The sequence below is a fragment of the Pelmatolapia mariae genome, linkage group LG22, assembly GCF_036321145.2.
Source record: "Pelmatolapia mariae isolate MD_Pm_ZW linkage group LG22, Pm_UMD_F_2, whole genome shotgun sequence".
NCBI lineage: Eukaryota > Metazoa > Chordata > Actinopteri > Cichliformes > Cichlidae > Pelmatolapia > Pelmatolapia mariae.
The window spans coordinates 13,381,942-13,408,971 of NC_086245.2; the positions used below are offsets into that span (position 1 = coordinate 13,381,942).

At 39.4% G+C, this 27,030-nt stretch overlaps 1 protein-coding gene across 3 annotated transcripts in view; it reads right to left on the reverse strand.

The window, feature by feature from the left end:
* rbms3 (RNA binding motif, single stranded interacting protein) overlaps window positions 1-23,912 on the reverse strand; it is a 297,035-nt gene extending 273,123 nt beyond the window's left edge. For all 3 annotated transcript variants that reach the window (XM_065470606.1, XM_065470605.1, XM_065470603.1), the window contains exons 1-2: window positions 23,672-23,912; window positions 20,440-20,628 (exon numbers count right to left, since the gene is read on the reverse strand). In XM_065470606.1, coding sequence (XP_065326678.1) covers window positions 20,440-20,613 — 174 coding nt within the window. In that variant the 5' untranslated portion in view covers window positions 20,614-20,628; window positions 23,672-23,912. The remainder of the gene's footprint in view (window positions 1-20,439; window positions 20,629-23,671) is intronic.
* Between the last annotated feature and the right edge of the window lie 3,118 nt (window positions 23,913-27,030).

Genomic DNA, 27,030 nt, shown 5'->3' on the forward strand with positions numbered 1-27,030 from the left:
TTATCTTGAAGGCTGAAGAAAAGGTGGTGTGGAGGCCAAATCCAAGTAACTGTGGTAATTCAATTTTAATGCATTTAATAGAAAAGAAAAACAAGTATTGAACATAAAACAATAAATACTACTTGATGTGGCTTTCTGTGGTTACAGCATGTTTTTGCTGAGGTATTGTGTTGAAGGTTTGCAATTTGGACTTGGCATCTTTAATCAAAGAAATTTGGACATATTTTTGAATTCTTCCTACATTTTTCACTAGGCAATTAAAAACTACACAAAACTATGCACATTATATGTGCCTTTAGCGTACCAGCTCTTGCTCTCGGAATTTTATCATGACAATAGAAAAGCAGCCTCGGGGCCCTTTTAAGCTTCCCTCATTTCATTTCCATGTCTATTGCTCTCCGAGTTCACTTACATTTGGCTGTGCATCACCATGGCAGCGGACACTGGCCCTCATGTCTGACTCAGACATCATCCAGAGCATTTCAGCTCTGAGTGAGTCATAATGAGTCCCACTCTCCGCTGCTACAGCGCTGAAAATAGGCTCACTTTCCTCCTTAAGATTTCTCTAGGGAGAATGTCTGTGATCATCTCTCAAAACACTCCTTTCATTCTGTAACAAACATGTCCCAAAATAAGAGACAGCTAGGACAGCTGGGATCCAGCCAAGGCAGTTTTAGGCAGTAATAAAGTGTGGATAACTGCACTTTTAGAGATATACAGAGAAAAATATTATATGCACACACACACACACACACTTAAACTGCACATAAAGCGACCAGCTACACTTACCTACTCTTCACCTACATGCACTCATAACCTAGAGAAATTAGTCTGAAATTGCTGACTGCATGCAAGACTGATTAAAACCACAGCTTTTCAGTAGACTGTTTTTGAACAAATGCTATTTGTAGCTATCTAACCACCACTCAAAGTAATGCAAACAAAGTGAGTTTAGAAACTGATTCGTTTTTTTTAATTTAGATTTAGCAATATTTAAATTACACTCCCTTTGTTATTTATGGGGCAGCTTTGTTAAATGGAAGTTAGTTACGCACCTGAATTTTAAACAAGCTGTCAGTTTGCACTCTTCTATGTAAGCAATGCAAGTCCACAGAGAAAGCCTATCAACATAGGTCATGCAGAATGAGTTAATATCACCTAGAAAAAGAAACGGTAAAACTAAGGATTTTTTTCCTTGTATGTGGTGTGTGTGTGTGTGTGTTTGTGAGTTGTGTTTTTGAGACACAGCCTCCAGGCTCATGGTTCTGCTAAGTAGGAAGCATTTTATTGCGATGGGAGGGGAAGACAGAGGGAACACACAAGGAGAGAGGGACATTTCCCTGCATGAAATGTGTAAATGAGATTTGCTAAACCTGGGCATGACATTCATCCTGGGTTCCACGTCTGGGGAAACTAGACATGTCTGTATCTCCTTTTCCTTCATTTCTGAAATCCATATACTTCAAATAAGATTTGCTGGTCTGTCACTCATATAGACATGGGTAGTTTACCATTCACACACCTCGCCAGGTGCTACCTTAAAATACTTCTTGGCCACTTTTGCAGCCTACTGCGACAACCTTGAGGCTGAACTTTACCTCACAGATAAATTTCAGACATCAGTTAAGAAACCAATAGATTACATATTTTGCATATTTTTCAGTACCCAAGCTACAGGCCCTTCATGCAGCACGCCATACCTACCAGATAATAAAATTTAAAAAAGGAGAAGCTAATTTCAGTCCTTAACAAGTCTAGTTTATGGTGCAACCTATACGGCTTTGTAAATATTTTTTGCCACATTGTTATTGTATAAACCTGAAATTTATGTATAAACCTGAAATTATGTCCATCAATCGTATTATGCATGCATAAGAGAAATGGTCGTAATGCTGAGGAAAAACAAAACATAGCCGACAACACTGGATGTGAGATGTGGATTAAAATAAAATTTTATACCCAAGAGAGTTTTCTGAGTTAACGTCTTAATTTATCATATAATCAATTTATAAAAAAACAGCGGTTTTGATTCAACTGATTAAAGACTAAAGATTTGGATTTCAACTCTTACTCACAATCCATACTCCTGCTTTTAGTTGTAGTCTATAATGTAGATTATGCAGAGGAGTGCACAAACATTGGTGACAAAGAAAACTTCCTGCATTTATTTTTAATTTTAAGCAAGAACTGTATTGGAATTGTGCCTTATGTAACTGTGGAAGGATCTGGGGGGGGGTCCTCTAATTTAAAGTCAAATTTCTCTCTACACTACCTACTACCTTATTGCTAAAGATAATCCTAAGAATCACCCAGTTACAGCTATTTTACCCAGTAATTCTTTGTATGGATTAGTGCTGGGCGATATGGAAAAAATATTTATCACGATATGAATTATTTTATATCACGATAACGATATATATCACGATATACGACCTGACCTGTGGTCATCTGGAAAGTACGCAGTCTGTAAACAGCGAGTGCCGAGGGTGCAGTCTTTGTTTTGAGTTACCGTAAAGTATGTCGCAAATCCGGGTGCACGTACAGCAGCAAACCACGAGACGGAGTTTCTTTGCGAAAAATATCATTTTTTTATACCATATTATTTACTTGCATAAAGTTAAGAGCATGTATAGTGAGAAGACAACACTAATATATTTGCCACAGGCTATTTAACCCTTTAAGACCTACCATAGAACCAAGTCCGCCAGAGCTTATCTTTATGTTTTTACATGCTGTAGTGCCATTTGTGGGAGTATTTCAAGTTTCCATATATCAATACAACCGTTATAGCCCAAATTTTAATAATATGTATGCATTAAGTCCATAGTAACTACACAAATTGCAAAAACTTGTAGTGCAATAAACTACAAAAAAATTGAAAATCGTTTTTTTGTTTTTTACATATATTTCTAGTTAAAAAAAATTTAAGCGGTGTATCCCTCAAAACTGTAAATACAAAAGTTTCCAACCACGAGAAATTTATTTTGAGTGTCTTCATAGTTTTATTTTTGAGATACACTAATTTTTATATACTACAGGAAAAATGAAAATAAATATTATAATGCATCAAAATAAACTATTTCCAACAGTGTAATTTGAGTTCTAAGCATCCCAGAAACGATACAGAAAAACAAAGTCAAACATGTCTTTTAAAAACACCAACATAGGCTTATAAGGCCCTTTCGCGAAAATGACGTCACTTCCGGTTTCGGGCAGGTAATGGCGGACGTGCGATAGTTCGCGCTGACGTATATGCCAACGTAGGAAGTCTTATGAACGTCGGCAAAGCCTGTTTCTGGAATATTGTGTTTTTGTTGCTGCAAGTGCTTCTTATGCAATTTTTGCAAAGTTATATGTGGAAGGAAACCGTGACTTTGGACAAGCTAATGGCATAAGATGTAAGTACAACTCCGGTTTCACATGCAAAAAAAAAATTATTGCACTACCTTATGTGGTTCCAGTTCTACAGGGATTTAAAAATAGTTAGGTAAAACGGAGTGTACCTGCTCCGACCAGTTGTAAAGGGTTAATTATATATTTCATGTAATAATTTATAAAATTTGGGTTAGTACGATATAAACGATAGAAGACAAATGGCACGATAGACACTTTTCTATCGTCCACACGATATATATCGTCATATCGCCCAGCACTAGTATGGATCAATATATTAAACTGCATACCTGACCAATTTAATGCAAAGGTTAAATATGCTTTATTTAAAAGAAATTTTAGATTAATGTTGGGTGATTTCAACACCAATGCCTGTAACTAACAGGTAACATTTCCATTACACTGACTAACATAACATGTAGTTACATGATTACCCAACAAGCAGTTTACTTGTTCAGTTTGTGTACTTTTTAATACCACATATATTTTTGCACGTTCTTTTAATATGCTCTCTGGAGCCATGCCATTATCTTCTATTACACTTTGTTAAACCTATTTATGTAATTATATGCAATTAGATGTCACATTGCTATCCTTTCAATCTCAATAAATCCTTTCACATCAATAAAAACAAAAAATGCTTTCTACACAAATCTACACATTCTGTGTGCATGCAAAGATTTAAAGTGGTTCCACTGAGAATGATTAAGTATACGGAGCACAACTGCGCAACAAAGAGATATCTTTCTGTCCAAGAAAACCACCCTGTGTGCTAAAAATAGGTCCATTCAGAGCAGTGTGTAAAGAGGATCTGCTACAGCTCTCCTGGCAAAAGAGCCCATGCTCCCAATCCACCCCACCACCCTTCCGATGAGATTTGCTAACCTCGTGCAAATGTGCCAGTGACCGAGTCTCCTCTCCCCTTCAAGACCTGTTAAGGTCTCCTAAGACAGTGATTAACATCATTACAAGTGTTACTTAAATCTGCTGCCAGAGAGGAAGAAAAGAGCAGCACTATGCTCATAGAAAAGATACAGTTTATAGCACTTAAATGTTTGTCTGATTAAATAGTATTATAAATACTGATGACATTTTAAGATATAATATGTGCAGCGAGACTAATAAGAGACTGAGGGATATGAATCGAGAATGCCAGAATGAAAGTATAATCAGGCAAAATGAGGGAAGTCGATCATTTATGGGTGTCCGGGGCCTTTCCAATAATTCTAATGATTTGAGATAATAAGAATTTTAAAGAGACAGACTGCATAAAACTGCTGAGAAATAATGGAGTCAATGGCTGGAAGAGGAGAGTGTGATTGGGATTAGAAGGCAATCTGGATTAGGTAGAGGATCTGCGGCTCATGCTGCTGCTACTGCAGGCATCGGATGACACATGCACAAAAATGCCAAGTCAGGCTGAGAGCCTTAGACAAGAAATGCATGAGCATATCAATTGGCATTTATGCTATCATTTGTCTTTTTTTTTTTCCACAGGGTGAGTTTGTCTCTTATAATATCTCAGTTTTCACAAACAGAAATCCCTTCAGAAGAGGACAAGATGTATATAGCGTACACTCAAATTATACACTGTGTAATAGCTGTTTGGTTTAATATCTATAAAGTTAACAGAGCTGTGGCACAGAGTCAGATATGTATTCCGTCGTTTTCAATACTATTGGCTCGTATAACAAGCAGCCTAATAATACTTGAAATAACTTAATTACTGTTCACTCTCCGCAGCGCTCTAATTATAGCCTTTACAAAAGAGCAGCAGTAATGCACTTTTAAGTGTAATGGGAGTTTACCTAATTAGGCCTATCACACACACGCATGCACACACGCACAGACACAGTTACACACTAGTGAGTAAACTGTCATTCAGTAATTAGTAATAGTGATGAAACCCTCTATTACCATTTCATTTACACACCATCACAGGGCACAGTCTGCTGACCTTTGTGCTTACACACAAGCCAAGCTTTTCTAACAGCTTTTAAAACAGTAATATCTTTATGACATAACTGTAGCACGGCTCAGCAGGATACATTAACGGGGCTGTCGTTTTATTTCGCCAATCAGTTAAAAGCCAGTACTGTATTTTACCATTATCCACTCTAGTAATAACTTGTGTTATGTCTCTATCAGTAGTGTTAATGAGTGGGCAGGTGCGGTCTGAAAACTGCAAATAAGAAGGCCAGTCAAGCAGTCTAATGAGATGTGAATATATATATGTGTCTGTATTACAGACCTCAAGGATCATTATGGAGGTGTTGGCTCTTTTTTATCAAAGAGCTGGTGGGGTGCCCTAACAGTGCCCCTTTGAGGTATACAGCTAACCACACAATCACCCACACCATCCACCCCTCACGATGTTCATCAAGTCAGCACTTTTTTAAGCCTCAGCAGATGTACCTCGCTTTGCCTGGATACAGTTGTTTGGGCTTCTGTGGGATCAGAACATAGGCTCCCTGCTGTGAAAGCAACATTTATTTAATATCAAAACCATTTGCTTTACATTAAAAAGCCTCACCAGGATATGGATAAATGCGGATAACTGTTGATAAACAGATGAATTCATAAAATGATTTTCACATGTGACTTTTAAAAAGAAAAAGAATCTATGGGATATCTTTCATAGGTATAGCTGGGTTTTTTAACCTTCATTTAACTGATATGAATGTCCAAGAGGCCAGGGACCCCTGGGAGAAATAGAAAATAATGATGTCGAATCATGTCAAATTATGAACAGAGCAAAAAAAAAAAAAAATCATTTATTAAGATGACGGCTAATAACAACAGTCAATAAGTTACAATACTCCCTCTTAAATGTTGAAAAGCCACTGCCCACCATGCTAAAAATCCAAATTCGGTTCCTAACTGATGCTTTTCCTAGTTGTGTTGAGTATATTAGGTAGACGATGATACTGTTATTAGGCAATGAAGCTTCTGCACCATTAAGCCCTAGTATTAGAGTAAAGTAATGTAGTGGGGGTCGGGATCCATCTATCCATATATCCATTATACATTTTTTGCTTCAAATGGAGTCATCGAGAATTTGCCCACTCACTAACTGGCTACTTCTGCTCTTAACAGTAGCTACCACATAAACCATGAGTATTTAAATTTATTAAGTGTAGTTTTTCTTATCCGTCTTCAAACATGATCCTGAGGTCACTCATCAAAATATCATCTGTAATGTGTCCTTGAGGAATATTTTCAGGTGTCTCCTTGATTTAGCAAACAACTGACATAATTCCATCTAAACATTTTGGGTCTCTCTCTAAAGTCACTGTTCTGGAAGAAATGAATGAATTTGCACTGTCCAGGTCTTGACAGATCAAGAACATCATGTTGAGAAGGTCTTTTAAAACCCGATCAATATTCATGAAACTTCATCACTTCCATTTATTCATTTTACAATTATCTCTTTAACGATTAGATAAGCTTACACATATGTAAAAACAAATATAGCACTCAATAAAATCAACACTAGCTATTAAACCTACAAACTCCAAGCAAGTTTTATATTGTCATGCAATTTGAAAGAAACTCAGCAAATGATTAGAAGCTCATCAAATAGGCTGCATCAACCACAATAACGCACACTAATAATTGTGTATAGTAAATATATGTTTTCAGTTGTGCAGCATGATAGGCCATCCTTTACATGGTCTACATTTGATGCAAAGCCTCTAGCTCTGTCTGGCGTGTGGAAAGAGCAAAACGACTCCATGTGCTATCTGACGGTTTATGAGTGTTCATGCTGTGAGAGAAAACGACTATTTCCATTGGTTTTAAAATATTGTCGATTAAAATTAGCATTAAGAAGCACCCAGCTATAACCAGAAGTGACGACAGTCAAAAATTTGAAGTGTGAACAACTGCTCTTTGTGTGCTTATGTGTCTATAAGAATAATTACATACCACATTATCCTATTGCAATAGAATCAGCATTGCAATGTACTCAGAAACACTACCTGGCAATGCACAAATTACTCTTTCTGCTAATCCCCAATACAACTATGCATGCCATTGGCCTTAGCACTGAGGACAAGTTAACATCAGACCACCTGCAACATCATAGTAATATAATTTATATAAAATAAAATAGTGTAACCATGGCCATCTTACATGTGTGATCAGTTTTCCTCTGTGCACTTGCTTTTTTGCTCCATAAGGTTTTAAACAACAAAAGCTGTTATCGGCTGAACTATACATCTAATGTCTACGCTTTTGTTTGCCATTCACGGGCAACTAACTCGCTAACACTATCTGTGTCTATATCTAGTATTTTGGAAGCTTTCCATCTGATATGCAATCACTGTACATTCAGACAGGCATGCAGGCTGGCTCGCCATCCAATCTTTGCATTTGGTCAGAAGACAACATTTTATTTTTATTATCAGAACAGTTGATTTATTGACTGTAGACGTAAAACCATTTTCAACAAATAAAAAAAGAACAACTTCTGGAGCATAATTCACCCTCTAGCTTTAATATAAAGGTCAACAACTATTTGTGACGTCAAACTGTGTGTGCTGTAACCTGAGCTTCTCTATTTTATGTTTTGATAACTTTGTGTGCATGTTAGTGTAGTCAGGTCTTTCCCTTTACAGTCGCCGATGAGAGAGTGAAAATGAGATAGTAGCCAGTGCCCAAAGCAAAGGATAAAAAAAACATGTAGAATTACACAATGAAGATTTTCACCTTGGATATTTCATTCATTAAGATCCAATGTGTGATTTAAGAGCTTCCTTAGTTTTTTAACATACGGTATGTGCACTTGTGTAAGTACATTTTCATGCTTTACTGCTTTCCTCTGTTTTCTCAATCACCCTGTGTGCATGTTTGAACAGACACAGCGAGCAGAGGAGCGCAGCAAAACAGAAATATATGGTTTCATCATGATTGTGGACTCGACGTCAGTTAACTTACAGAAGCATATCTCATCCAGCCGTTGTATTCCACAATGCTAGGATGAGCAAATGATAGCAACTGCACGGTTGTTTTTTCCTTTTAGTGAAGTGTTATGGGTGGTCAGACATGTGGCAGATGTTCATTTCTGTCTGGATTGGAGATGTTTATACTTTAGTACAACATCCAGTGGTTTTGAATCTCTCATATCACACCTAAGGGGAAGAAACATTGCCAATGCTGTTTTGATGTGTCTCTTTTATTTATGTACATTTATTTGGGCTCTGGCTGTTTTCACTAAAGCTAATGTTGCACCAAGACCACCAATACTTCATAGCAAAAGCACAGTCACCTGTTTCGTATCATTACTTCCTGTTAATTCTGTTAATGTGTAAAAGAGCATAGATATGGAATTTTCCAGCGCACAGCAGATATTACAGAACAGAAATTGGAAAAAAAAAAAGTTTTATACGTTGTGATTTCTTTTTCTGTTTTCCATTTGGTTGGGATTATATGTATTCACTAAAATGTTCGAGAAGGGTGTTATGAAGACTGCAAGCCAAGTCTCATCTAAACACTGGAAAACATTGATGTAAGTGCTCCATAACAATAATTAATCAAAACACATTTCTGAGTAGAAACAGATTGTCCTAATGGAAATATTTCAGCACGTGTGTCACTACCAAACAAAGTAGCATCTGTTTGACTGGACTTAACAGCACTGAGGTCATCTTCCCATGTGAATGCTCTCATCCTGAAGATGGTCTGAAAAGCCACTAGTCTATGTATGGACATTTCAAGCTTACAGTGACAAGAATACACATTCACACATGGGGATGGTTTGCATCACTGACAGTAAAAGGGTTTTGTTGTTCTTTGCAGCATTAAATTCATGAAGACACTAATTTTAAGAGAAATAAATATGAATGAAATATATACACTACAAAATGATTCCCAGTGTTCTGAAAAATAACTAACATTTTATCCACAGCTGTGTTTAAGTTCTAAATCTGAAAATTTTAACACTTACTTGGACCAGTTTTCAGCTGGAAAACCAGGCACCAAGTAAGCAGATACAAAGCACAAGCATAAGTAACATGAAAAAGGGATAAGTAGTCTTGATTTCTTCCTACACTGTTTGGAAAGGTTTTGTCCGTTATGTTATCCCTACGCATATCTTTTGTATTAGAAAATGGCAGAAACACATATTAATTACCTGTACATACTGAACTTCCTATTGCAAGCTGCATTTTGCTGACATAGTTTGTGCCCACTTGTCCTCCCAGAGTAAAGGGTTGCTAAATCAATACAAGGTTGTTGTTAATGTGCACCTTTATTCTATAATGAAATATTTCTAAAGTGATGGGAGCAGCCATTTCTGGGATGCATCCTCCACCTTTTCTAGTGTATGAGTTTGTCAGTAAATGGGGGTCGTTTACAACCACTCACATTCACACCTGCAGCAAACTTAGAATTGCTAATCAACTTAACCCCGCGGATGTCTTTGGACTGTGGGAGGAAGCTTGAGCACCCAGAGAGGACCCATGCAAGCACAAGGAGAACAGGCAGATGCCAGCCAGCTGGTGGATTCAACCCCAAGACCAGCCCTGCTAGGTACTGAATATTACAATAATCTGAATCATATGCTATTGACTTTGTAGTCAGCAGATTTCAAATCAGTTAAAGACCTATGCAAGGTTTTGGACAGATAGCCAATACACAATGAAGCTGTTCTGGCAGCACATGGTAGTCCAACACCTTTCTAAGACACTTTTAATTAGATTTTACCTTGCAACAGAAATTCACACACAGAAAACAAAACACTTTCGCACAAACATGGAAAACAGAGTGTTTAACTAATGTATCTAATAAGAACATCTGGTTTATATCATTATTCTTTTATTCTGAGCAAATACTCTGTAACTAGCTTTTCATTTAAAAAAAAATCAAATCATCTAAGACTAAATTTGCAAACACTGATCTTTTTCTTTCCGTCTTTAAGATGGTTTCTGCAAGTGATTTGCACATCAGAAGCTTCTATCTTGATATTGCAAAAGGGTTAGCCTCCTTCATCTGTGATATAAAACAGCAACAAAACAAACTACATACTATCAACTAATATTCCTATTTTAATTTTTGAAGCAGTGATTGCCAAACCCTACTCTATGCTCTGTTTTGTTTTGTTTGTTTTGGCTTATAGCCACATTTGACAATACAAAACACATTTTCTAGCAACACAGAAAAACTCCAGAGAATTTCACCCTATGGAAACCAGAACTGACTACTGCTAATCTCGCACATTTGGCAATTCTGCACAAGTCTTCCTTGACCTTTCTTTTGCTGCCAAGTCATCACAAACACAGAGTGAACAGTTTCCAGCCTTGACACTGAGTCAGACACAAACCACTAACAGCATGCATACTTCTACACAGCTAAAGTGTGGCAGACACACAGCAAACATCCATGGGGTCTACAATTCATAAAAAAAATGCAAGAGGCAGTTTGTTTTGTTTTTTTAATCACAGCGAAGGATTTTCCAGATGGCCTTCTAAATGGGGCATTCTCGTGCTTATGTTAGCATGCCAAATTGCCGGCCTGTAACTCAAGCTGCACGTCCAACAAATATTTCATTATGAACTAAATCTATAACAGCAGCGGGGTTTTTATTAAGGCAGTTCATGGTTTAAAAAATTCTTAGAAAAAAAATGTAATATGATAGTACAGCTGTTCATGCTGTTAGCAAGTGTACAGGTATAAGGTCAACCGGTTACGAAGTTAATGACAGGCAAAACTGGAGTCATGACTGGTGACACTTTGGTCATCTGTGTCAAGAGGATTAGGAGCAGCTAGTTATCCCAACAAAGCCATGTGTCATGGCCACTGAGCTACACACTCCAGCGAGCACTGATCCCCTTAACTGACTCTTTTAACTGCGCCGGCAACTAAGGCGAGATGACAGCGGGGCTATTTTCAGGCAGAAATCACCCTGGTTTGCACAGGGCCACAGAGAGAGGGGGCCATGGCCCATGCCATCGCTTTCCATTAGGAGAGAATGCAAAACACAGTGAGGACCTCACTTTGCCACTTTGCAGCAGAGAGCAACCTTTTGCTCACGACAGCTCCCACAAACAGATGAGGGACAAATGTGTTGTGACAGCAGCTAATAAGTTGCCTGTGATCTGCTGGTAGTGTGTCACTGTGAACACGTGAAGGTCCATGCGTTGTCTATGTTTATACTGAGAGTATATGCTTTGAATAAAGTAGCAAAACACACCAATAAGAGATAAATAGAGCTGCTAAGAAAGGTTGCATCTTGATGCATGAATGCATGATACGCATTTGACATGCTTGATCAGCCTCTGTACTTTTGTATGACAGATTAAAGAGCCAATAGACTAAAATAGCAAGCAGGAACACAAATAACGTCTACAAATAGCCAGGGGCCGTCATAAAACACATTAGACTGCATACCAGTCACACTGATTAGCTTTTCATACTGTTTAAAGTATAGTGTTACAGGGGTTATTACAGCATCCTATAAAGTTTCCTGAAAAGAGCTATCTAAGCAAATCTATTACTATTCATGCAGAGATTCCATTTGTATTTAAATGTGTATCACTATTTTCTTCAGATACATCTATTCCTGGTCAGCTGATGTTAACAAGCATCCATACAGTCATTATAAATAGAGTAAACAGTTCAAAAACCAAATGGCAATGCCGTTCCAACTCTCCACTAATGATCATCCGTCCCTAATACATGAGCTCATGGGCTAAAGTATGACCTTGGTCACCAAACCAGGAGGTAACCCAATTACCTTATGCTCTAGGCACTCCATAGAAGATATATTTACTTCAAATCACCTGACAGCGACACAGAGTTTAATTTTCACTGTGGGGGCCTGAATCTAAAAAGTGCATCAAACCAGATGACAGATAGGAAGTTAAAAGAGTCTAAGTAAAAAATAAAAACTCTTTCAAGTGACATCTCTTTCTGCCTTATTTAGAATCATTCAGCTTTAGCACAATGGTTCCCGTGCAGAGCTCTGTGATGCAGTTTTTCTATACTGGGTGCTCATATGAATACTGTACCATACTAAATTGAGGCTGGAAATTTAAGCAGTGATGCAAGAGTGCGTCGTTAGAGTTGTACTGATGAATAAATTGCAGAGGTTAAATTCTGGTTTTGAACATATCACTCAGTTACACCTTTTCTCTTTTTATGATTTCCAGTACTAACGAGTCTCTGATGCAGGAGAGATGGCCTGGACTTAAAGAGCCAGAAATGAGCAATGAGAGTTAGAAAATTCATATGTGATGATCAAATGTAAGCCATTTTCAGTGGCTACATTTTTATTGGTCATAAAAGTAAAAATCTAAATATCAGTGTTCTCTTAGGGCTGAACAATTATGAACAAAAAAATATTTGATTGGTGTGTCATGTAATATAACACTGCCATGTGCTGCTGCATTTGACCCATGTAGAATTGTTAATGTATGCATATAACTCCAAAAATTGTACTAAAAATTAACACCAAATGAAATCATCAGAGGACAGCTTTTACCTGCATTGTCCTACATTCCTGTTAATTAAAACTTTGCAGAGTCCATCTTCTAGAAGTAAATTATACAGTTTTCACTGTACCTGCATGATGGATGTAAACAAAATTCAAAAATACTCCACAGCTGTGAAATCCCTCTACATTTCCCCTGCAATGTTTTGCATACAGCGCAATTATTGCCACCGAAGCAAAATAATTGCTTGGGGGGGACAATGCAACTTGTGTCCACTATGCTGGCCATTTTTCAGAAGCCTTCATTACTTGCAGTGTTTAGTGGACATGTGTGTTTGATCTAATTTAATGTGATGCACTGGTGAGTTCACTTGTCTTTGTGAGCTGATGTGATGTCCGAGATAATGTTGAACATTTGACATGTCCACATTAGAGATCTTTGCACTGTTTTTCTTGGCCTTATGCACTCATCATACTGTACTTTGTGGTGTGTTTTCAGGCAGCTGAATAACTTAGCTGTGTTGCTTTGGGGTGCAGACACAATTCTACACAACTCTCAGCATATGATTTGTTGTTGGTTAACATCACTTGCCTTAAATCTGAGCTACTTTCAAACAGTCCAATTCAAGGGATGAGCTTCCCCTTCCCCCTGCTGTGCCAAACATTTGAATTTTGCCATCCAGACTAGTCAAGAAAACTTTAAACTGTATGTTGCAGAGAACAGCTTTGATTGGCACATGTACTCTAGGCACATGGTCAGGTGCTGATTTACAAAGTACTTGATTTGCTTTTTCTTTGCGTTCTTACTGGTGGAAGACACATTTTTAATATCACTCGATCATCTTAATTTAATTTTGGGAAGTCAAAATCGTGATCTAGATTAAAATTCAATTAATTGTGCGCCCTTATGTTCTATTCAAGAGTGACACTGAACTGCACAAACACAAAATTCAGCCAGCATCAAGTTATTCACACCTATTTCTACTGTCTAATAATTTATTTTAGAAAGTCCGTACAGTCAAATTGGAAGCTGCATATTCTATATATTCACATCTTTGGAAAAGAGACACACACACTCACAAGTGTGAGGAGAAGCAACAATAAAAAAAGCTTCATCTACCTGTGCCAATATGACAGTAAGCCAGCAGGCACCTTCCCAAAGACCTGACAGTAAACCAAAATGAAATAGAGCTATTACTGATGCTATTAGTTACAGCTTTGTTTGACAAGTCAACCTGTCTATCTTGATACAGGTCTGCTCGTGAAACAGAACAGAGCAGGATTACCAAATATTTCATAATTCAATCTGGACATTATTTTTATGTTATTCTTTCTCCAAAGAATAACAGACAAAATGCTTTCTGAATAAACTTATATATCAAATTAGCTTTAAAAAAAAGCAGCTTCCTATAATACTTAGGGATGCATTACAGTAATGAGATTACCACATCTGCTTGAGATGCTCTGCCATCATACTCACCTCTCTGCAAAGCGACTGTCTCTAAAGACACTTTCCTTGAAATGCTCTGGCGCGTGGCAGTGAATATTTGTGCTGTCAAAGGATTAAAACATCACACCATATCTAAAACTATTATAGCTACCACTCTTCCAATTTATTTTACTTTCCTGACACAGCTGAGCAGATTTAAATTTTCTCAACAAAAAAAAAAACAGCAAGAAAGAAAGAAAAGCAGTAAAGACTTTTTAAAGGTCACTATTATGAGGTCTTTGAACTGCCATAACTGCACTCTTCACACAGGAAGCCATTTAGTTATAGCAGGTTTAATTTGCTGCATGGGGGAAAAACTGGAAGCCATTTGTATGTGTGAATGTTTAGTATTTGACAAGGTGCGCTTTCTCAATTTATCCACTTGCAAAGAGCACATTGTAATGTGCTGTTTAATGTGCATATTACAGCTATTTGCACATTGTGCTGTTTCTATGATAAGGCACGCTGGCATTTTGATTAACCTGCGCTTTAGGAAACCTGCAGAGGTTTGGGACAGACTAGCCCTCCTCCCTCCACAACCATCAGCCCACCTCCACTACCCCTCCATATCCGGAGGAAGGGTGTGGGATCGATGGCATGCCGGGATGCTATTAGAGCTGAGGCAGCCAGGCAGCTACAAGTTCAAAAGCAAAGTGTGGGAGGAGAAATAACACAAGGTAATTATCTGGGCCCCGCTAGCTACCGCCAAGGTAATCTGTAGAGTGGAGGACGAAGGGGGGTTGCGGAGGTGGTGCTCAGGATGTCGGTCCATATTTGGCTCAACTCACTGCACTCAGCTCAATCCAGCAAAAGCTGATGAAGACAAAAACTTTCACTTTACTTTCCTCACATTGGTTTGCATTTTGATACATTACCTATTATATCACCTTTCATTGGATCGTGCTGAACTTGAATGTTAATCGAATAAATTATTTTATAAAGCTGTTTTAAATATACTCTTCAATATTTAAGAGGCACCATAGATAATAATATATATAAACAGAAGACATCCCAAGCTTTCACACTGCAGCTGAAGCCACATGGCCTAGCAAGGTGAGATGCCATCTGCTTTTTTACAGTTATCTTAATAATCACGATGAGCAAGAAGTAATTAAGCAAGTGCACCAACAGCATCTGGACAAGTCATCACAAAGTCAAGAAAGTTCCACTTACCTGACTTGAGCTCGCTCAGGTTGATTTTACAGTTTAGCAAACATGAAATTCATTCAAATCTGGACCCAGTAACATTTGCACAGATTTTAATTTTTGGATCGTTCATTTGAAAGAGCACACAAATTCAGTCAAAGCAATTTAACATAATTTGCTTCCTCTGTTCCTGAATGTTTGTCATTTGTGTAATCAAATATAACAGCAATAATCACTGGTACGACTATTCCACTCCACGCATAAAAGCTCACTCCCCAGTGACTCATTTCTAATGGAAAGAAAACACAAATTACCACATCGAGGGAGGAATAGATCAGTCGGTTTTACATTCATGAGAGATAAAATAAACTGTCCGTAAAAAATAGAGTGCACACAGGTACAGGCATTAACACACTCACGTAGACAGCCCCTTTAGAAAACTGTAGAGAACAATTATAAAAACTGCATGCTCAGCAAGCTAACTCCTACAAGCAGCCATAGGCTTTGCGCTGCCGACTTATTTTTGCTTCCAGTGCAGTTAATGAGTTAAAGGTCAGTAGGCTGTTATGACACCAATTAGTGCAATATTTCAAATCAGCACTGGTGCTCATCAGCAGTGGTGGGCCGATGCTTTGAGATTTCAACAGAGCTAATTGGAGAATAATACGCACAAGGCGATTCATCATGGTGAGGGATGCAACTGAAAGAATCCCTCAGGGTCGTTTAGAGGTCACGGACTGCACTTGAGATAGTGTCACGGATCAACGTGGGGGTAAGGGCACAGCAAATATCCGTGCAGGACCACGTTGGGGTTAAGTGCACGATCAGATTCAGCACATTATAAATCAACACTTGTGTTTCTTCTACAAAATGCATGGGTGCTGAGCTGAGACTTTTCTTTCTCTCTTGTCAGAGGCTCTTCATGGGCGTTTTTAATTTTTCGTTCCTCCTGACAGGCCATTTCAGAGAGCCATTTGTGGTCTGAACAGTGCCTACATTAGTCAGTTACTCCATACACATCTGGGCACACTGCCGAGGGTGGATCAGATGCTGTGACTTTTGACTGTCTGGTCAACAGCTGACCTTTAGCAGAAAGACACCTTACAACAGCTGGAGTCTCTTCTGTGCACAAATGTCCAAACAAAGGGCCAAACAAAGGGCTGTCTGCAGAAATAGCAAGCTATGTTAGTTACCTTTCAGTCTGAAATGTTTAGTTATGAACAAACACCCTAAAATATTCATGTAATAATAGTACAGACGCAAGATTAAAATAGTGAATCCTGGTGTCTCTGATTCACTGATACTGATTATCAATGGTGAATCAAGTGGGGTCAAATGTTAAATCCAGGATACTAATTATATATTATTAAACCTATAACTCAGTTTATGGTTGGTCAATTGACACCGTGGTGTTAATAGGAATCAACCAAGCTGAAAAAAATTTGGTGAGACATTTTAAATGCTCTTTTTGAAAAAAAGTCTGCTCAAAAAGAACAGTTAGCATGCAACATTAAAAATAAAAGCTTGGGATTAACTGCTCACTGAAGTTTTTTCATCAGGTTGAAACAAATGTTAAACCTTTACTTTCTTATTCCTGGGAATACACGGTCAGTCTGGGGATTCAAACGGGAAAATATACTTTCGCCACCTGACTTCCTTAACCTTTATGCAACAGCTGACTGAACTCATGATGACCTTATATGCCACCGCAGCTCTAAGCCTGCGCCCACAGGCCAAACTGTGTCACCTCATTCTGTATGATGTATCACTAATAAACAACGGGGCAGGCGAGAGGCGAGCACCCTTTAACAAGGACAGAGCAGTGGTCCATTTCCACTGATGACACCTTGATGAATTAACACTCCAGAGGAATCGATGAATCCACGGCCGCAGTGGCCTGCTTGCCAAACAGTTGGTCAGGCCAGTGTCGCTGGGACCCACGGTCCCCAGGCGATGTTTCTGTGAAAATGCACCACTTATTAGAATTATCTACTCTGCTAATTAACAACAGAGAATGGGGAAAAAATAAAAAAGGACAAAAAAAATGCCCACTTTCTGCTTGCTTCAATTAGAAAAAGGTTAAATGACAGCGACAGTGGTCTTGTTGCATGTTGTGGTTTGATGTCTGCTTATGTGGAAACACCCACAGTAAAATTAAAAACTAATGTTTAATGTTGCCACTGTGAGCTTGTTAGAAAACCTCTGCTCTCTGAAATGTAAGCCTTCATGCCCCATTGCTTCACAGTGCAGCACAAACAGCCAAACACTGACAAATGCCCCTGTTCAACATTAACAGACTGCACTCAGCCTTCCAAGGTGGCAACATTTATCATTACAGCCATTAATGTAAGATATTTGTACAAAGGTTTTGATTTGTCAGTAGACAATAAAAGCAGACATGGACGAGTCAATGTTGGATTTAAAAGGCATAAGTTGAGGTTTGAAAAATAAAATCTTCACACCAACTGCAGGTGGTAGACCAGTGTATACCTCAAAGGCAGGAGATCTTCTATCCAGTCTTATAGAGGGTGTGTATTCATGTGTATGTCAAAGGACTGTGATAAGAGACTTTAATGAACTACCTGAAAGAATTCAGATAGCGAACATAATCTAACTGTCGCCTAAGTTTGCATGGTCACAAAGACTGTTATCCTACAGTACTATTGCACGATTACAACTTATACAAGAATTTGTCACAGACTGCGGTAACGGGGGGGGGGGGGGGGGGAAGAGTAACTAGCTCCATGAGCAAAGGGTGTTTTTGTTACAGTTCCATTATTCCACAGGTCCATATTCAACATCCTTTGTCCAATACATTCACCATCCCTCCTCTTGCACATGTCCAAACCATGTCAGCCTTGCCTTTCTAAATTGAGCTGTTCCACTGCCCTCCCTCCCATTCCCACACATGTATCCACTGACTTTCATTCCTCTTCTCTCCAGAGCATACCTCCACCTCTCCAAGCTCTCTTCCACCTCCTCCCACTCTCACTATAGATCACGATGTCATCTGTGAGCATCATAGTCCACGGAGGCTCCTGCCTGATCTCATCTGTCAACCTGTCCATCACCGGTGCAAACAAGAAAAGGCTCACAGCTGATCCCTGATGTAATCCCACCCCTACCTTGAACCCATCTGTCAATCCTACTGCACACCTCACTACTGTCTTGCCCTTACATACTTCTCTGCCACTCCTGACTCCTCGTGCAGTACAGTTCTTATCATCACTTTATTATATGCTTTCTCTTAGTCCACAAAGACTCACAGCAGCTCCTCCACTCTCAAAGCAAATATCGCATTTGTAGTACTCTTTCCTGGCATGAGACAAAGGGCCACAAGCCAGTGTAGTCCTAGTGTCAGTCACAAACCAGAGGGATGCATCAGGAAGGGCATATTCCCCAAATCAAATATGTAGATCATCAAGAATGAGGCCGCTAGCATTAAATGTGAAAGTGAAATTACTGAAGTAATAGTTGCTTTATTTGATCACAGCTGCAGAAAAATCCCCTAACTCATTAAACTGTGCAGACATTTTAGACATAAGTGCAAAGACTTCCTTCAGGTTAATACCTAATATTAAGTAGAGTTAAATGCTACTGTAACAACAAGCTGAAACTCAACCTAAAATAACTGCATTATATGATTATGAGTTTTTGATGTTAGTTTAATGCTTCAGAGGCCCTTTCACCTCACTAAGTTGGAAACCCTAAAGCGTGATGTCGATTACTGTACACTCAAAGTCTGCTCAAAGAACTTAAAAATTGATACAGCAAGCCATGACAAGCAACCCATTCAGAGCTGCCAGTAGCAGTCAGTCCAGTCATCTAGTGAATGTTTTTGATATCTGTTGTGGTTATTCTGCCTCTATCTCTTCTCTGCTCTGAGGCGTGCAGAGCCTCTCGGGCTGATTGACGGAAAGAGGTTCTGGCTCCTGCCAGAGAAGCATGATTGACATCCTTGAGATGGAGCACAGCCAGTGAGGATTTTACTGTCACTCTTGGACGTGCAGAGGGCTCCAAAATGGCAGAGGGTTGATATGTTTGAGAATGAGCGCTCGCATGAGGGAACTGCACAATCCACTTAGGTTTTGATAAGTAATAGGCAGTTCCACAGGTCCATACCACAGCGGTGCTTGATATTTTTGCGTTGACTGGACCCTTTAAAACAACTGAGGCATAAGAGCAAAAGTAACTATAGTTTTGAAGCAACAATGCTTTGCAAACATGTCCTTGCAGAACTGGAGATGTGTCGAAGCTCATGATTGAGGACTGACAACGCCTAACACTAGAGACGGTCCGATATAGGGTTTTTAAGACCAATACTAATAATAGGGGATTTAAAAATAAGATATTGGCCGATATTTATTCTTTCAGGCACACAAAACAAGCAGGTTTCCCAAACATTTCTTATGAGCTGTTATTTATGAGCCATTACTTATATAATATGACAATGTAGGTTAAAAATAAACGTGTTATAGTGTTGCAACAAGTTATGATTATTCATTCGTGCCCTGCCTAACGCTCTATTGTGTTTGTGGCGTTGCAAACAGGTAAGCTGCAGAACGCCCTCTGGTGGGCAAACAATACAATGTACAACACTCGCAACCTGGCTGAAGGGTGTTTCGCCCGTCTCTTCTTTACTTCTCTAAATTTAAATTTTATTGGGCAAGAAATTAAAATTATTTGCTGATACCAATATATCAGCAAATAGCTAGGATAGGCTAATATTGCCAGCTGCCAATATCCATTGTGCTCTTCCTAACGCCCCACAACATAAAAAAAATGTATTGGCAAAAAATGCAACTTGGCTTTTAAGCACCGGAAAATAAAACACACTGTTTCTTTATCTCAAAGTACAGGATATTTCCCACATAGCTCAACAGACAGGCAGGATCTCATCACTCAACACACACATACACATGTACAGACACACCCAGACCCAGCGCCTGCAGATGTGAAGCAGTGGGAGCCTGTAACTCACTTTTTTGTCGTCTTTCTGCGTTGCTGGCTGTGCATCCTTACTGTGGTTGTCAGTGGAAGGCCTGCCACCGGCATCCATCTGTCTGTCATCCACTTCATTCTGCTGATCGGCCCCTGACCGAGGAGAGCCCAGAGGGCAGGGCTCAGGCTGCTGAACACCACTTTGGACCTCCATCTTCCCCTGCAGTGCCTTTTAATGGTAGCACGAGATTGCAGAAAATAATGACGGAAAGAGTGGATAAATGTAACACTTGGACTGACTTACAATTTATGGTTGTTTTCACAAAATCTCTGCACCAGTGTTTGCATTCTGAGACATATCTCAGTCTGACATCACTATCGATTTCCAGTATTTATTATAAAAGTTGTTCGAGCATTTTTGCATTATAAGTCATATCACTGGAAAACAACTGTGGGGTAGATATAATCCCATCTTTAAAATTTTCATAAACAAGGGAGACATTTAGACATTTCACATCAATAAAGGCACGGGTCACTAATCACTAATATTAAATGGCATTAAAGCTGGAGTCTGTTTAGGTAAGTTAGCCTTTAGGATTTGGGTATCATGCATGACTAACTGGAAAATTTGAGGACACTCAGTCATAGTTAACAAGTAAAAGGTCTGTCAGGGAAATTCCCATCAGGCTCTGGTTGCCATTCTCTCAGCTACAAATGAAATAATTAAAACTTAATAATAATGATTAAATCACAGCACAAAATGATTTGCTATCCTTCTCATTGCACTGCACTGTATCCTAACCTAACCTCTGACTTTGCACAATATTATTAGTCCCCATGTGAAAATGTAATTTTTATAAAGAGAATTACCCAAGTGCTATTAAACAAAGCATAAAAGTTTAAAAATATCATAGTTTTATTCTGAATGTAATAGATCACTTTAATCCATGAAACCCTGAAACTACCAGGGTCAAAATGATTAGCCCACCCAACGCTAATAGTCAATTGTATATCCTATCTGCTGGAAAACAGCGCACAGTCATTTGTAGTTTTAGGTAAGTCTCACACACGTCTCCTGATCTGAGCCTATTCTTTTTTGGTGAATTTTACATGCTCCTCCAAATTTGTGGTCTTCTGGCATGGACTTCCCTCTTCAGTTCACCCTACAGACTCTTAATGGGATTCAAGATAGTGCAGGCTAGTCAATGGCATTCACTTTGCTCTTTGCTCTTATGGAAGTAGTTCTTCACCAGGGCTGACGTATGTATTGTGTTGCTATTGTGTTTTGGTGCTGGCAGCTTGAGGTTTTCTTTCAGAATCTTCACGTCCTTTGTTCTTCATGATTCCTCCCACACTGATGAAATTCCCAGTTCCAGACGCACTGAAGCATCCCACAGCATAATACTCCCACCGCCGTGTTTTACCGCGGGGACTGGGGACAATATTCTTTGGGTTTTACACCTCTCCCATCTTTCTCCAAACTAAAGCGTCTTTGTGGCTAAAGAGCTCCTTTATACACTGGAAGAATGTGCTTCCAGCATGCATAATGTTTCTCTTTCTTTAGTTTGTCTTAAAAGTGTCTCTTCTGCAAAAGCAGAGTTTATCTTGATCTGCAACCTTGCAGTCCACTCTCGTGCAGGTTTCAAGTGATTTTCTTCATTCAGACTACAATTCCAGACTTGGTTAAGTCACTCACTTACATCTTGGCAGTTGTTCTGGAGTCTAAACACATCATTAATCACTAGTTTTCTTTTAAGGGTCTTTGAAATCTTTCTCTTCTTACCTCTGATGGGCTTGTTCTGTACACCGTGGCTCTCTTTGAGTTTCTTAATGATACTTCTCACTCCAGTTAATGACACTTGGAAACAGTGTCATAACTTTGCATATCCATCTCCTCCTTTGTGAGTATCAACAACTCTTTTTCTCGAGTTAACTGATTTATTTTGTTGTTGTCATGAGGCTTTCTCAGGTGTGAGCTCAAACCTTTGCTGAAGTGTTTATACTGTGTGTAAATTGGAAGATAAACCTCAGTTTTCATTTTATTTTACAAGCTTTGGGCAACGTTAAAGCACATAATTGCACAACAGTTTGAGCTATGGCTCAAAAAAAGGTCAGTTTTCAGTGGGCTAATAACCCTGGTCATTTGGGGTGGGTTTTTTTACCCAGAAATTATACTGTTATTGTGTGGAAATCTAAAGTGAACTAATATTTTTAGAAATAGGATGTTGAAAATCCCTTACTCTGTTAAAAAGCATTTGGGAAGATTTTGAGAAAAACTTTCAGTTTGGGGACTAATAATTCTCTCCTCATCTGTATGTGTTTGTCACACTGAGAGCACTTAAAAAAATAAACTGGATAAATAACAGATGTTTAAAAAAAATTCTGATCAAACAACATGTTTTAAATTGTAACCTTATAATCTAGAACAAAAAAAGTCATTTAACAGTGTGGTGCATGCAAGGAAGCATTATCTCAGTAGTGAGGACTTGTTTTTTCAGGTCCCCGAACAATAAAGCAGAAGACAAACAAAGTAAAGACAAGTGACCTCGTTTGAAGGACAGATCTGAAATCAGCATCGGGTCGATGTTTAGCATCTGAGTTGCTTCATTTTGCATTCTGGGGGCCATTAATAAGTTATGAGGTCAGTTGGTTGTTCTCGCAACTGAGATGAGCTGCCTCATAAATACATGTCCTGAAGGACCTTTCACTGAGCATTTTAACACTGCAGCCCAGTGAAAACTGGCACAGACAGACAGGTGAGCTTCACCTGTTGGCCCCCGTTAATGAACCCTTGTGACTTAGATGTTCCTCGAGTATTATCATTTAATTGTTATAATGCAAAAAGGTTACAAAAGCACTAAGTGGGACTAGAAGTGACTAACTGAAAAGATTATCTTAGCGTGTGGCGTGTCAAAGAATAAACCTCTTGCAGGTCTCTCTATGTTTGGCACCTTGCAGGTGAGGCCCGAGGTCAGTGCAACATTCAGTGTTCAAAGTTCTCCTTCTTCAGCTGCTAATGTGAACTCGCCTGCTAGGTCTTCCGTTCACGCTTACAGCTAAAAATGAAGCTGCAGCTAACAGTGGACGTTTCACTTAATGCACACCAGAGCAACTCAAACATTTTCTAACGTCGTCCCGACTTCAAGCGACACAAACATCCTCCCGAGGGGATTGTCGCTCCTAGCGCTGTGCCTGTGATATTACAATGGCTTCAACAGCGTAACGGCAGCGGCACACCAACACAAACAAGTCGCAAAAGAATGCCGAAATACCTCTGTCACTTCTTGGCTCCTCGTTATGTCAGAAGCATATCAAGAGGAAGATGCGGTAGTGCAACTTGCTTTACATCTCTGTTGTTGCTCTGACGCGGAAAGCCACAGCAGTCTGGGGCACAACAACAGGCAACCGCTTCATTTAGTTGTATGAGAAGTTATTCCGTCAAAAGCTGGCCGCGAGGCTTTGAGACACTCAGCTCGAGCCCAGGAGGCAGTGCACGATGTCAAAGCCACACAAGCCGCTTCAGCTGCTGCTGCTGTCACGGCGGGCGTGTCCCCGCAAGCTGTCATCAAACAAACCCACCTCCCGGTTACACCGAGCCCGTGTCAAATATGCTGCCTTCAGGTACACCTCGAAATATCCGAGAGAGCTGACGTTTGACATCGCTGTCGTGGAAATGTTGCTATAAAGCAAGCCGCTTTTCATACTGAAAAGCAGCAAAAAAGATTAAAACGTTAATGTTATTTTTTTGTTATTATTTATAAGAAATGCAGTCATTTGAAATCGTGGCGAGTGTCCTCTATGTTGCACTTTTTTCACACAAATGGCAAAAAGAAAGCAGACATACTACTCTGCACGAAATGAGAGTATAACAGAGCTGCTAATTGTAACTGCTAGTTCTACTAACAACTGATTCTTTTTCCTTCTTTAGGCCTTCTAAGCAGACATTTCCTACAGTTTATAAAAGCAGCAAAAGCTCTGTTACAGTGGGAGGGGCCGACCTACACGGCTGGGGGTGAGGTGAAGCCGGGCCAGTAACACCTAAGCAGGCAGTGCAGGTCGAAGTAGATTTATTATGTAACGTGTGCACTGCAAAGCTGTGATACTTTAAAATGATAATAATCACCGTCACGGTGACAGTAGTCTGATCTTGGTTTTGGCTGAATAGGGTAAGTGTGTGGGAGTAAACGAAACGATATGGTTATGGTATGTTTTACAAGTAATCTGTAACCTAACACAAATGAATCTCATTTAAATTCTTACATACACGCTGTTAAACAGTCATCATTTTTTTTTTCATTGATTATTTATTTATTATTTTAAAAATATTACTCTTCAATTTTCGACACACGCCGTCTTTAATCCAATCAAAACAATGATTGCTAAATCTACTGAATCTATAAATTGGAGAAAAAAAATTGAAAAAATAAGCCATAATAAATTTTATATAAAATATTTATTTTTCTATCTTGTATTTTTGAACTTTGTGTTGCGAATTTCGACGTACATTTCCTGAGAATTACTGTGGACAAATAATTAGAAAGCCTCAATGATGGCCACAAGGTGGCGATATAAAATCAATAAACTCTGAGAAGAGCATGTCAAAGAGGATGCATGCTTAATGCATTGCTGCTTGAATTATGGAAGGTTAAAAAAAAGAAGAAGATGGTAACCAAATCACAACCAAACTAATAAGTGTCTGATATGCTATCATCTGTGTGCCAGTGTTAAAGAGTGTAAGCCTATCTGTGTGGTGGAGGCAACTATAATAAACCAGTAGGTGCTATTATATGTAAGCAATATACAGTGTGTAGTATTTTAGACAGATTCACTGTTTGCCCTAATGATGGGACAATAACGTGACATATGCATAATATGGGTCCATTGTGTTATCTTCATTGCCTTCCTTTCATCCTGCCATACTGTTTCTCTGTTTCATCCAAGCAGGAGGGATTTTACCCAAACGAACAACTGCTCTAACAGGCGGACCCTCGTCTGTTCTGACAGAGCTGCCGCTGCCAGAGCAGGCAGACAGGCAGTCAGAAAGGCAGGTGGATCGGCGGGCAAACAGGCGGAGGGTTAGGCGCCACAAGGAGCAGGAGACTGGGGCCTCGTACAATCGGGCCCATCAGCCATATTCAGCCAGGCATGTGTCCCCTGCCTAAGCCAGCAGGGACACACAGTCAGGCATGTCGATGGCCCCAGCCGGCACAAGCAGATGTTTTCTGGGTATTGTTGTTCCGCCTCTCTGGTAATTGTTTTCCTTCAGGGCCAGCCAGTGGGACAAGGTGCCAGGTTGTGTTGTGGGAAGGAGTTATGAGGAGATGGAGAGACAGAGTGTATTATCAGTCAGCAACGCTTTGCAGGCTGCTGTATGCAAGCTGTCCAGCTTTTTCTTTGTGCTCCATGGCGCTTGAATTACAGCACGAGAGACTGAAAAGAATTAAGCATTTGCTATTTGGGCTTTGATTTTGCATTTCAGTGTTGAAATGCAAGTATTGCTCTGGCTGCAGCAGGGTGCATACAAATTGAGCATCGAGTAGCCTTTTGAGGCCTTCGTTTTTAGCGTAATTTCAGTGTAAATGTGTGTGTTTTGGAGCATAGCGTGGTGCTGAGGCTGGAGTTATGTGTGTCTGACAATCAGTGCAGTGAATTGGTGTTGTGATGTCAGTTTACCCTTGCAGACACTTAGCAGTTTGTTGTGGTACAGAGAGCAGCTAATGCACTCAAACTGTGTTAGGCACTGAGTGTTATCCTGTGATCCCATGTTGAAAGTGCCCTCTTAATTAGCACAGTGACCTACAGAGACCTTATTATGGGGTCAGATGTTCTCCAGAGCTCCTTGAGAGCAGAAACAGGAAAGAACCACTAGGGGGCACTTTGAGACTTTGGATCAAAACTGTGAGTAACAGAGCCTATTTCCTAAAGTAAACTGTTCAATACTTAAAAAAAAATACTGATTTAAAATTTTCTGTGAACTACTGGCTATATTTACAGTTTTTATCATGTGCGTTTGCTTTGACTGCTAAATGATGGAACTCTTGGTTGCTTTCTAAAGCTTTTATCCCGAAGCTTCATGGATGTTTTTTGTCTGTGTTCGGACTCTACGGCTAGAGTACACGGCTCCATCCATCACTCAAACTGTTTGTCATTTCAGTGCTGAACCCAAAAGCTGCTCGGCATCCTCTCCCAGCAAGGAGCACTGACTCAAAAGAAGGATCCTGAGGTATGATGAAGCTACTCTTATCTGTTGCCATAGCATGCCACACTCCTGTGAAGATGCAGCCCACACTAAAAGCTAGTGTCAAGATGTTAAGCTTTTTTTCAGACTGACGCAAGATGTAAGTAATTTGGTCCAGTCCTGTTTTCTTTTTCTTAAAAAAAAAAAAAAATATATATATATATATATATATAAATATATAATTGTAGGTGTTAAGCGCACTGTTAAGAGCATGTGGGGAAGGCAGACAGAAAAAGCCGTGGAATCTGCTGTTCATGAGCAGAGCATTGGATGAAGACTGCATTTCATAATCTGTCCTCGCTGCCAAAAGATGCAAGTGAAAATAGAGCCGATGTCACATCTGTCTTTTCACTATTTTCGATGCCGTGTAGGATCCCACCGTTTGTGTAATCC